The following is a 12,223-nucleotide window of genomic DNA, read 5'->3' on the forward strand; positions in this document are numbered from 1 at the left end:
GATGGAAGGAGATGTCCAAGCTGGGCTTGCCAGCTGGCCTCCCGGCCCCTCTACATGTCGACGGGTATGTGATGCTCTTTGTAAATCTGTGTTTCTCCTTGTAGTAAGGTTGCTACCACTAATTCTATTTGTCTTGAAGATGCAAAAGAACAAAAGTGGGGAGGAAAGAGTGGTAGGAAGACTGCCATGACTGAGGTGTGTTTTGAGTAAACAACCACAGCTGGCTGCACCTTGTTATCCTGCTTATAAGACATATTTTCTAAGCCTGTATCACATTTGCAAACTCAAATTAGGAGTGGATATAAATTGATGTTCAGATGTAATCACAGTTTTTCAAATCTAACCCAAATCACTCTCTCTCATATCCTTTAACATTTTTGAAATATTATTTAGCTCATATATGGTTCTGCTCCAGTCATGAATAAAAAAACTGAAGGGATTTTCTTCTACCAAATGTTCCCAAATGTGAACCACCTATACAAAGGGATTCTCCACTTACTGTTGCACTTTGCATGGACATGGATTGGGATGCTTTCTCAGGATGATGACACTATAGAGAAGTTTAAAGAGGACATGTTCCCATTGTTTTCCAAAAGGGGCATCTGCTTTGACTTCATGGAGAAATTCCCCAAACAAACTTCTTCCAGTGATTTTGGTGACATGCTAGAAGAGGGCTTGATATCTATCAAAGTTGTTATGGAAAGCACTGCCAAAGTTGTGGTTGTATATGGAGAAATTCAGAGTATAATGGTAATGAGAACAATGCACCAGCTTTTACAATTTGCAAATATATCAATGAACATCCAGACAAAAGTCTGGATTATGACAGCTCAGACGGATTTCACATCATTTCCATTCCAAAGAAGTTCAGACATAAATTTCCTCCATGGTGCTATATCTCTTGCAATTCACTCAAAGGAGATGTCAGGATTCCATAAATTTATTCAGCATAGGAACCCTTACTCAGAAAACAATGATGGTTTCATAAAGGATTTCTGGGAGGAATCATTCAGCTGTACATACCCCAATTCTTTTGTAGACAAGATGAACAAGAAAGTCTGCACTGGGGAGGAGAAGCTAGAGACCCTTCCCTCATCTGTTTTTGAAATGTCTATGACAGGAAATAGCTACAGCATCTACAATGCAGTCTATGCAGTGGCACATGCATTCAGTACAAGGCATTCATCCCAAGTCAAACACAGAGCAATGGCAGATGGAGTAAGACTGGACCAACAACCATGGCAGGTAATGTCCTGCTCACACTTTTAAAGATTGGGGTATGCTCCCATATTTGTAGGTGCAAAAATTTCCCATTGCATGCATCTCCATCCAAGACCTTTAGCAACTATTCACTGATTTTATGGCAATTTCTACTCTATGGTAGAAAAAGGGAGGAAAGACCTGATGTGAGAGCTAGGAAAAAGTATCATTTCCTTTCTCCAGTTCATTTTGGGGTTTATTTTTTAAAAAAATAACGTGGGGGGCAGCTTTGGTTTAGGGCGACCTAAGCTTAAGCTTGAGCTCTGGCTCTGGCTCTGGCTCTGGAGTGGTTGGCTATCGGACGGTGTAGGGTCTATCGGGCAATTGCCCTAAAAAAGTTCAACAACTCTTTCATCCAGATTTTTACCTCTTGAAATGTGGCATAAGGAATCAAGTGGTGGAATGGGAAAGGGAAAGAGAGGAGAGAGAAAGGAAATGGGCAGCTTCTGACTAGGCACTGGGCCTTGGAGTTTGAAGAAGCCATTCCAGATTAGCCTAGAATGGTGGTTGTGTTGGGGGTGGATGGGTTTAAACTGTCTCTTCAAGCCTAAAAGCCAGGACAAACTCAAAGCTTCCTCTCCTCATTTTAGTCAGCCCCCTTTTATTTCAGTGATTATGGGGTAAGTGGGTAGGTGTAGATTCTTCCATTTTTTTTCTAGAGGAGGAATTACTGGAAACACAAAGGCGAAAGCACATTTTCATAGATGCCAAAGTTTCTCCACTGTGCTGTATTTGGAACAAGGGAGCATGTGGGGCTGTCGTCTAAACCACAGGTTTTCTTGGGTTTGCCAATTTTAAGGACAGCAGTTTGAATCCATGTAACGGGTGAGCTCCTGTTCCTCAGTCCCAGCTCCTGCCAACCTAGCAGTTCAAAAGCATACCAGCGCAAGTAAATAAATAGGTACTGCTGTGGCAGGAAGGTAAACAATGTTTCCATGTGTCCTATCACTCATCACCGTGTCCTGTTGTGCCAGAAGCACTTTAATCATGCTGGCTACGACCCAAAAAGCTGTTTGTGGACAAAGGCCGGCTCCCTCGGTTGGAAACAAGATAAGCGCCGCACCACATAGTCAAGTTTTACTTAACCATCCAGGTGTCCTTTACCTTTACCTTTACCTTTACTTAGAAGGCTATATGTCAAGCACTATCTCAGGGGCATTGTGGTGGGGGAAACACATCTCCTGACATTTTAGGTCATTTACTATCATTTCTACTAGGATTCCTTTCAAGGAAACATAATCCAAAATCTTCATGTCTGATAGATTATAACCTTGATGTGTATTTGCATCCTTTGCAACTTTTAAGTACAGCCTTCTATTTTCCCCCCTCATAAATTAGCTCCATCATGTTCTCAGAAGTATTTCTTTTAACAACAGTGTGGAGGAAACAGTTTCCTTTGATCAAAATGGAGAATTGCTTGCTGGATTTGACATTATAAACTGGATCACATTTCCAAACCACTCCTTCCTCAGGGTCAAAGTTGGAAAGATTGAGCCCATGGTTCACCAGGACAATGTCTTCATCATTGATGAGGATGTCATCATATGGCCCAACCAGTTTAAACAGGTAGTGACTGTGCATATTTTGGGATCTATTGAATAATTTCCTCAATGTTCAAAAAGTCACATTGTCTCCAGATTTTAAAGTGGATGTTAGAATGCTGGAGACAAATGTACAGAATTCAAGCAACACTGTCATAATGCAAATTTTGTCTCATGTTTTCTTGATGTGGGTAAATGTTAGAGTCACCCGTGGTCCCAGCTCACAAGAGACCAAAGTCCAGTCCGGCTTATGTACAAAAGTTTTTATTGAAGAACATTCTTAGCTTCACAGCCGAGCTCCGTGACTCTACGTCTGTTACGCTTAGACCGCTGAAGTCCCCTCTGAGTCAGTCCCGCCTCTACACCAGTTTAAGAGGCTTGTACTGGTCCACCTCTTCCTCTCTTTCCTTTTCCGCAGGGTCTTTCTGCCCCCCTGTGTTCTCTCCCTTCGGGACTCCCCAGAGGCTGAATCCTCTGGCACCTCCTCCCCCCTCCTTCGGGCTTTGGGACCAGGCTCCTCCCCAGGACTCTCTTCACTTCCGCGCGCCTCCCATTTTGAACTTGGCGCGCGTACGTTGCTCCTGACCTTCCCTTCGACAGTTACACTGCCCTCGATACTACTTTCCTCCCCTTCCGGCAGGACGTCTTGCCCTGATCTCCTTCCCCTCTCTGCTTCCTGTTCTGCTCCTTCTGACACACTGGTCACTCCCCCCCCCTTCACTCCGTTCCGGCGGAGCAGCCGGTCCCGATCTCCAACTCCCACTGGGGGTTCCCCCTTCGTTTCCCTGCTCCTGACTGCTTCCCCCTCTAGCTCCCCTTGGCTTGACCAGAGGGGCTCCCTTTTGGGAGTCCTCCGATTCACTGGACGGACTCATGGACAATCTTGGGTCATTGTCGTCCTCTTCCTCGTCACCCTGGAATCCTTCCCCCTCGCTCTCTGTCTCCTCCCTCATCTGCGCCTCTCTCCCTGAACCCCTGACAGTAAAGGACTCCAGTTATATGGACATTCACCACATAAATATGATGCACACTCAAGAATTCATTATATTTCCTTACGACAGTATCAACCCATTCCTTCACTGCAGAGAAATAATAATGAAATAAAAGCCCCACAACTTATTTTTGGATTTTTAAAAAAACTATTTTATCATTTACTAACAGATGTGTCCCATTTCCATATGCAATGATCACTGCAGTTCAGGTTATAGAAGAGCGAAAAAAGAAGGGAAGGCATTTTGCTGCTATGATTGCTTTCCATGTCCAGAAGGGAAGATTTCAAACCAGAAAGGTAAGGAATGTCGTATGTAGATGTGTTCTGTTTAACAGTTGCCATCTATTTAACAGATGGATACCATTTATTTTATAAATAGATCGGCTACAATCCAGCTTGCTCCCATCAGCCTTTTAAATGCTTAAACTAATTGCTCTAACATTCGAAATTGTGAAATGTTAGCATCCACAAAGCATATGTGTCAGGTCTGCCTCTAGATCCCAGCTCACAGAGGACCAACGCCCGGTGGATATAATATACAAAGTCTTTATTGAAGTTTAGTTTCCATTTCAAGGCTCTGGGCGCGCAGACCCACGTCTCGACGCTAGACCGGCTAAGTCCCCTCTGCCTCACTGCTCCTCCCACACCAGTTTAAGATCCTCGCCCGGCTCCACCTCCTACGCTGTTCTTTCCTTCGCTGGGTCTTTCTGCCCTCTGGGGTCTCCTCCTTCCTGGACTCTTCTGACGCTGACCCCACTTGGTCTTCCCCTTCCTTCCGGCGGGCTTTAGGACCTGGCTCCCTACCCGGGCTCCCTGCTGTGCCGCTCGCCTGTACATTTGAACTTGGCGCGCGCGCCCAGCCGCTAACCTTCCTCCTGACCGTTTCCCCGCTTCCTGATGTGGGCGTGACCAAACCTGACTCCTCTCCTCCCGCTGGTGGTGAGAGCACTGGTCCCGATTCCTGGGACTCCCCCTCCCCACTGCGCTCTGGTCCTGATTTCCAACTGCTGCTCAGGAACTCCCCGCTGGCCCCTTCCTCCTGGGGCTTCCCCCCTGGAACCCCCCTCGCCCTGGCCACCGGCGCTCCCTTCTGTGAGTCCTCCGATTCGCTGGAGAGGCTTGTGGAATAACTCTTTCCACTGCCTGCTCCCCCCTCGTACTCCTCCTCCTCACTCTCCATTTGCTCCCCCTCCTGTGTCTCTCCTTCTGAACCCCTGACAATATGTAAAGAGTTAATGGCAAGAACTGTTGAACTCTGTGATGTCATACACTCTGTGGCAGTTATGGCAGTTAGCTGAACGGTCTTAACAGTTAGAACAGGTTTGTTGTGTGCTGCTGCTGTCTGCCTAAGAGATATCTGAAGAAGTGTGCATTCACACAAAAGCTTATACCCTGAACTAACTTAGTTGGTTTCTAAGCTGCTACTGGACAATTTTCTTATTATCTTATTTTACAAAGATCAAACTGTTACAGTCTGTAACAGTTTAATCTATGTAAAAGCTATTAGCAGTTTAAGTATCACCTACCTGCATTGAACATAATAATCTGCAACTGCAAGAATACTAAGTCAAAGTTATTTCTTCTTTAAACTTTAAACAGAGAGTGTCTTGTGTAGTTACTATAGGAGGGAAAATAGAAATAATAAAAGGGTCACACGATCCAGGGCTGTCTTCCACATATTTCACATGAGGTAACTTGGGTGGCTGAACAAAATACAGTCATACCTTGAGTTGAAGGTGCTTCGGGTTGAGCGCCTTCTAGTTGCGCTCCACTGCGACCCGGAGGTAATGGATCGTGTTACTTCCGGGTTTCGCTGCTTGCGCATGCGCAGACGCTCAAAATTACGTCACGTGCATGCACGGAGGCGGCGAAACGCAACCCATGCACACACAGATGCGCCGTCGCATCTCGCGTTCTATTTGGGATGCGAATGGGGCTCCAGAATGGATCCCGTTCACATTACGAGCTACCACTGTATAGGAAAAATTCATAGGGCATAAGAATATTAGTGGGTTGGAATAGCTGAAACAAAAAGACTGTGTAACCCCAGCCCCAAACACACAAATCAATAGACACAGAGGCCTGATATCTTCAGCCACTAGCAGGATGGCTGAGATTTGTTTATATTTCTGGATTTGCTTGGAACACATGAGAAAGCAGGCCGCTAATGCCACTGAACTCAGATTATGCAGGAGGTAGAACTTCCTATTATTCTTACTGCAAAATCAACTTTTGATATTTCAAGTTCACTACCCTCATTCAGGAACAGAAAGCCATATTTAGATAGCCTTTTTTGTTTATTTTTCATATTTGATTTCAGACATGGATGATTGTTTTCAATGTTCAGAAGATCAGTATCCAAACATTGGCCAAGATATATGTCTTCCAAAAGAAATAAGCTTCCTGACTTACAATGAGCCTCTGGGGATCAGTTTTGTCACACTTGCTCTTTTATTGACCTTCACTACAACTTTGGTGCTTAGGATCTTCATCAAGCACAAAGAAACTCCCATAGTCAAAGCCAACAATCGGACCCTCACCTATGTTCTCCTCCTAGCCCTCGTTCTCTCCTTCCTTTGTCCTTTGCTTTTCATTGGCGAGCCCACAAAAATAACCTGCCTCCTTCGACAAACTGCTTTTGCAGTGATCTTCTCAGTAGCAGTGTCTTCTATCTTAGCAAAAACAACTATAGTGGTTCTAGCTTTCATGGCTACCAAGCCAGGCTCCAGAATGAGGAGATGGGTGGGGGAAAATCTGGCCATCTCCATTGTTCTTTTCAGCTTCCTCATTCAAGTGATGATTTGTAGTGCCTGGCTGATAGTTGCTCCACCACTCCCTGATTTAGACAAGCACACAGTGACTAAAGTAATTGTACTGGAATGTAACAAAGGATCAGCCACCATGTTCTACTGTGTCCTAGGCTTCATGGGAATGCTGGCCATGGTCAGTTTCACTGTGGCTTTCCTAGCTAGGAAGTTACCAGACAGTTTTAATGAAGCCAAGTTTATCACTTTCAGCATGTTGGTCTTTTGCAGTGTGTGGCTGTCCTTTGTTCCGACCTACTTGAGTACCAAAGGAAAGTACATGGTGGCTGTGGAAATCTTTTCTATTTTGGCCTCTAGTTTTGGGTTACTGGGCTGCATCTTCTTCCCCAAATGTTATATCATTTTGCTGAGGCCAGAGTTAAACAGCAGGGGAAAGGTTATTATAAGAAAGAGTTAAAGCATGAACAAGTCTATTTGATGCAGCAAATCATAGCTGGACTAAATCTCCTTGTATTCATTTCATCTTCTTCTCAGAATGCCTGAACTCAACAAAACTGTTCCCCAAAGCCAATACAGCAGCCCATGTAGCTGGTCTGCCCAAAAAGTACTCTGATTAAGGGAAACAGTGTCATAAGAGTTCTGGTCTGGTGGTTGCCAAGATGTGTTTAGTCCTCTTATGCTATGGTTACTTCCAGATTATTCTGAGAATGACCAAAAGGGTCAATTTCTTATTTGTGAGCCTGTTAATCCATTAGTTCATAGATGAGGTCCCTGTTGCTGCTGGAATCCTCCACCCTATCTATCATACAAAACACTGAGCAATGAATGGTCAATCAGAAGGTCACCTGTGCTTGAAAAAAATCCAGGATGTTTTAAATAATAAAATCTCAGAAAGTACTTGCAGTGATTCCCCAAGAGTGTCATTCCATCAGCATGGGCTAGTGGAATAAGGAGCTTGATCCTAGGCCCAGCACCATGCCAACCCCACCTTTCACAGTAGTCAATAAAGAGTTGGACTGATTTCACCCAACCCCAGCATCTGTCTTTTTTTCACCACTGTCACTGCACTAGAGAATGTGTCTGCCTGGGCAATTTTATTTGATTCATTAATCGGGTCCAAATCTCATTTCTTTGGCCACATTGACTGTAATGGGGAAAAATAAAAATAAAAATAAAAATTCATTTCTGCATAATTGGATGGAATTTGCAGGGAAACAAGCTTTCAGTCAGGCTAAGCCCTAACCTGAGTTTCGGTGTGCTATAGCTAGCCCTCCATCCCAATCTTGCCCAATGCCATTTCCGGGGAAACCAATTCAATAACTAATTGAGGTTTTGTCAGAGACTAGACTGAAGAGGAATGGTGGAGACCATCCCCCCTCCTCCTGAATCTTCCTGAGAAGAGGAGGGCAGTATAGATTTACAACAGTAGTTTGCAGAAGGTCATAGTTCAGAGACCACAGAGGGGAGAAGCTGGGAAATATTGGAAGAGCAGCAGGAGGAAGCAGAAGCACCAGTGGACAGATTCACTGTCTTTAGAAAGCATTCCTGACCCCCCCCCCGGACCCAGCAGGCATTGAGAGTAGGAGAACAGAAAGCTCAGAGGCAGAAAGCACAGGGATGACATATAATACGAGAGAAGGAGAGTGTCCTTCTCACCTCATCCACTAGGATTGGAACAGCAACTGGGCAGCTTCCAACCATTATCAGAGGGGAGAAGTGAAAAGTGAAACTGGGAGATAATTTTTTGAAAATTTGGAAAGAGGGAAGGCTTGTACAGTGGTACCTCAAGCTACAAATGCTTCAGGTTACAAACTCTGCTAATCTGGAAGAGTTACCTTGAGTTGAGAACTTTGCCCCAGGATGAGAACAGAAATCAGGGGCTGGCAACACACCAGCAACAAGAGGCCCCCTTAGTGAAAGCATGCCTCTAGTTAAGAACAGCTTCAGGTTAAGAATGGACCTCCAGAACGAATTAAGTTCGTAACTAGAGATACCACTGTACTTTACCAGGAAAGCAATCATGAATAGTCTCTCCCCCACCTCCCTTTTCAATAGTTCCATTTATGTAAAATCGGTGACCAATGAAGTTTTCCATCTGGGTTCCTTCAGAGATTTCTTTTTTATTATTTATTAAAGATTTCTTAGTTTACAAAAATACATGCATTGTCTCTTTTTTCAAGTTGTGTTTTCTACAGATCAGTTTCATTTGTTGTGAGACATTAATGTGGCTTTCTGAGTTCCTTTCAGCCACATTCTTCTTCCCATTCCAGATTATTATACAAACAATGCTATGTAGAAATAAATATTCATGATATTACGTATACTTTGATCTTTCCTCTAAGAGATTTCACATTCTTGCTCTTCATCTGCGTAGGACAAGAAAAGACTTTGGCTGAGATGTGATAAACTTGTTTTCTTTTGCAGTATTCCAGAGAATCTGCAAGCCACAACAGGAGATTACCTCTCGTATAATTATCAAATTAGTCATTATATTTTTTTGCCCCACCCCTAAGGAGTTCCAGTGGCCATATGCAAAACTATGAATCATGTTATTAATAACCCTTGAGCCATTCAGAACTGGTCCTATAGGAACAGAGAGCTCTGTCAGTCTGATCACTGATTCTTTGCAATGCTCTGTTCTAGATTTGCATCAGCTGAGCAAAGCTTGAATGATGATGCTTGAAAGATGAACTGTTGTGTGCTATGATTTGCTTGCAAGATGGTATTATCTATGGTGCTGGTGTTAGTGTTGCTGCCCCAGCTGTCATACAAGTTTTCTATTGTTCAGTGTTCACTCAGGGACCCCCTTCCAATTCTTCACCAATATTATCAGTCTGGAGACTATATAATTGCTGCCATTATGTCACAGATCTATATATTTCCAAATACCATAAACTTCGATATGCATCCATCCCAAGACATCTCTGATGCTGACTTTATGTATGTAAGCAGTTTTGTGTTTCTTTAACCATATCATACACATGTAAGGAATATATTCCCCTTTGACCTCCTCCCCAGCCTCCTCTCTCATACGTTTTGGGGCAGATATCAGTGCTACTTTTTTCTAGAAAAAAGGGGTGCTGGAACTCACCATGAACACTCCCTTGTTCTGGTATAATGGCAATGGCACCCACCTGAGAGGTGCCGGAACTGAGTTCTGGTGAGTTTCGGCTGAAAAAAAGCCCTGGCAGATCTGATATCTCAGCACTGCTTTTGCAGGGTAGTCTAGGTGTGTATTCTTTCGTTTCCACAAACTTCCCTGGGCAGTGGCCATATGATCTATTTTTGCACAATTTAATACATAGATATAGAAATATAGATATCCTGATCTGTAGAAGATGTCCTTTGATGCAGTTTGTAGCTCTCATTGCAGGCTAATGACACAGCTCTATCAACACATCCTGGCCTTGGTATTTGCTATAAAGGAGATAAACGAAAATCCCCAAATCTTACCTAATGCCACATTGGGATTCCACATCTATAATAGCCATTTCAGAGCATGCCGGACCTATCAAGCCTCATTGGAACTACTCTCTAGAAGGGGTAGATTCATCCCGAATTACAAGTGTGATGTTGAGAACATTCCAGTAGCAGTCATTGGGGGACCTAACTATGAATTCTCTTTCCACATGGCAAATATACTGTGCATGTACAAGATGCCACAAGTAAGATGCATGCATGGAGCATGGATTATTGTTCTCCTGGACTTTGTATCTTTTGGCTTCAAGGTAGTGTTTGAACAGATGTGTGATCCAAAATTCATTTCATAAAATGAAAATAAATCAATCTCCCTGAACATAATACACTAAAATGTCACTTCATTTTTTTTTTATCCAGCCTGACACGTTTTCTTTGTAGCCACAAATTTGATCTCTAAGGTGCTACTGGAAGGAATTTTTTTATTTTGTTTTGACTACGGAAAACCAACACAGCTACCTACCTGTAACTAGATCTTTGTAGCCACAGTTCCAAATAGGTCTTTGCACAGACCAAAAAATTGCCTTGTATCTGCACATTTTATTTTGTTTTTTAAAGCTGATCTATTTCTGAGTCACTCTATGCTCTCATTTCCGAGTTGTTCTCTGTAAAGAAAAGCTGTAGTTATTCTATTAATTATAATAGGGAATCTAAAAATGGCTAAAAAAAATTGTTTTCCACTTTTGGTGAAAGTGGATGAAATTTGCATGTACAGGAGCCCTTTTATAATGGATTAAGCCTGACACATTATAGGCAGGAAAATCTGAGATGAGGGTGAGGTGATGCAGGACACCTTTAAATCATGTTTTTTAAGAACAAATGAAAAGTCTGTGGCTTTTAATTTTTCTGCCAGAATTTGATGCAATGTCAGAGTGGCCATTCAGAGGAGATGGACCCTGCCCGGCTTCATAGTAATAGGTGCACCCTATTTCATCCCACAACTTGGGATATCAACAAAGCCAATGTACATTCCTAGCTCCAAATATCCTTAAAAGGTCTCCTGTTCTATATTTTGGCATTTAAAAAGAGAAATCTTTCATTGGGTTTTACACTTTAAATTAATATAGATTATTCAAAGATTCCATAAACTAAAATATGCCAGTCTTGAAATGAAGTTGCAACTTTTCCTTCTCAGCCCTTCCTAAATTTAAATTCACCTACTCAATGCCACATGGGAAAATGCTGAACCTGGTGCCCATTTTAAATTTAAATCTATTGCTGCCTAATACGAAATGTATTTAAGTTACTTTCAAGCACAGTTCAAATAAGAAACTATTAAGTTTAACAGAAAGAAAGAAAGAAAGATCCCCTGACTATATGTAATACAGAAACAACAGTAAGCAAGAGAACTATATTTCCTCAAATGTCTTGGAGAAGACAAATGCATTAAATTGAGACCAAAAGGATCCTAATGTTGGTGCCAGGTAGGCATCTCTATGGAAAAGGGACTACAACCAAAACAACCTTTCTCTTGTCAGCACCCTCTAAACCTCCAGGACACCTGGATAAGGTCATCAGGAGATGACTATAGGAGACAAGTAAGCTAAAATCAGGAGATGTATATCATTAGGTTCTGAGCATATAGCTGTATGCCTTTCACATGTGTAATATTTTTAAAAAATGCCAAGACCATATAACACCAGTCTTGAAAGACCTACACTGGCTCCCAGTACGTTTCTGAGCACAATTCAAAGTCTTGGTGCTGACCTTTAAAGCCCTAAACAGCCTTGGTCCAGTATACCTGAAGGAGCATCTCCACTTCCATCATTCTGCCCGGACACTGAGGTCCAGCGCCGAGGGCCTTCTGGTGGTTCCCTCTCTGCGAGAAGCCAAGTTACAGGGAATCAGGCAGAGGGCCTTCTCAGTAGTGGCACCCACCCTGTGGAAGGCCCTCCCACCAGATGTCAAGGAGAAAAATAACTACCAAACTTTTAGAAGACATCTAAAGGCAGCCCTGTTTAGGGAAGCTTTTAATGTTTAAAAAGTTATTTTATTTTAGTGTTTTGTTGGAAGCCACCCAGAGTGGCTGGGGAAACCCAGCCAGATGGGCAGGGTATAAATAAATTATTATTATTATTATTATTATTATTATTATTATTATTATTATTATATAATTGTTTAATCCCGTTGGTTAACAAGAATCAAAGCTAATTGAAATCTGGATTCAATTTTATTTAGTGTTTGCTTCA

General features: G+C 42.7%; 1 protein-coding gene across 9 annotated transcripts; it reads left to right on the forward strand.

The window, feature by feature from the left end:
* The first annotated feature begins 990 nt into the window (after positions 1-990).
* On the forward strand, positions 991-7,699 carry LOC309326592 (vomeronasal type-2 receptor 26-like). 9 transcript variants are annotated; one of them, XM_081835450.1, is made up of 4 exons: positions 991-1,245; positions 2,733-2,826; positions 3,963-4,089; positions 6,113-7,699. In XM_081835450.1, the coding sequence occupies exons 2-4, from the start codon at positions 2,758-2,760 to the stop codon at positions 7,012-7,014; spliced, it is 1,098 nt and encodes a 365-aa protein (XP_081691576.1). In that variant the 5' UTR covers positions 991-1,245; positions 2,733-2,757; the 3' UTR covers positions 7,015-7,699. The 9 variants fall into 9 exon arrangements, with proteins under 9 accessions (XP_081691576.1, XP_081691570.1, XP_081691575.1 ...); XM_081835444.1 differs by lacking the exon at positions 991-1,245 and adding an exon at positions 1,290-2,009; XM_081835449.1 differs by lacking the exon at positions 991-1,245 and adding an exon at positions 1,290-1,888.
* The last annotated feature ends 4,524 nt before the right edge of the window (positions 7,700-12,223 follow it).

The sequence above is a fragment of the Podarcis erhardii genome (genome assembly GCF_964252035.2).
Source record: "Podarcis erhardii genome assembly, chromosome: 13".
Classification (NCBI taxonomy): domain Eukaryota; kingdom Metazoa; phylum Chordata; class Lepidosauria; order Squamata; family Lacertidae; genus Podarcis; species Podarcis erhardii.

What these genes read in the sequence shown, in the direction of transcription:
- LOC309326592 (XM_081835442.1), top strand. Translation starts at nt 1,783, where the DNA reads ATGGGTTTAAACTGTCTCTTCAAGCCTAAAAGCCAGGACAAACTCAAA. An exon ending in GGCCCAACCAGTTTAAACAG is followed by an intron (nt 2,827 to 3,962) that starts GTAGTGACTGTG and finishes ATTTACTAACAG; the next exon opens with ATGTGTCCCATTTCCATATG. An exon ending in GAAGATTTCAAACCAGAAAG is followed by an intron (nt 4,090 to 6,112) that starts GTAAGGAATGTC and finishes ATTTGATTTCAG; the next exon opens with ACATGGATGATTGTTTTCAA.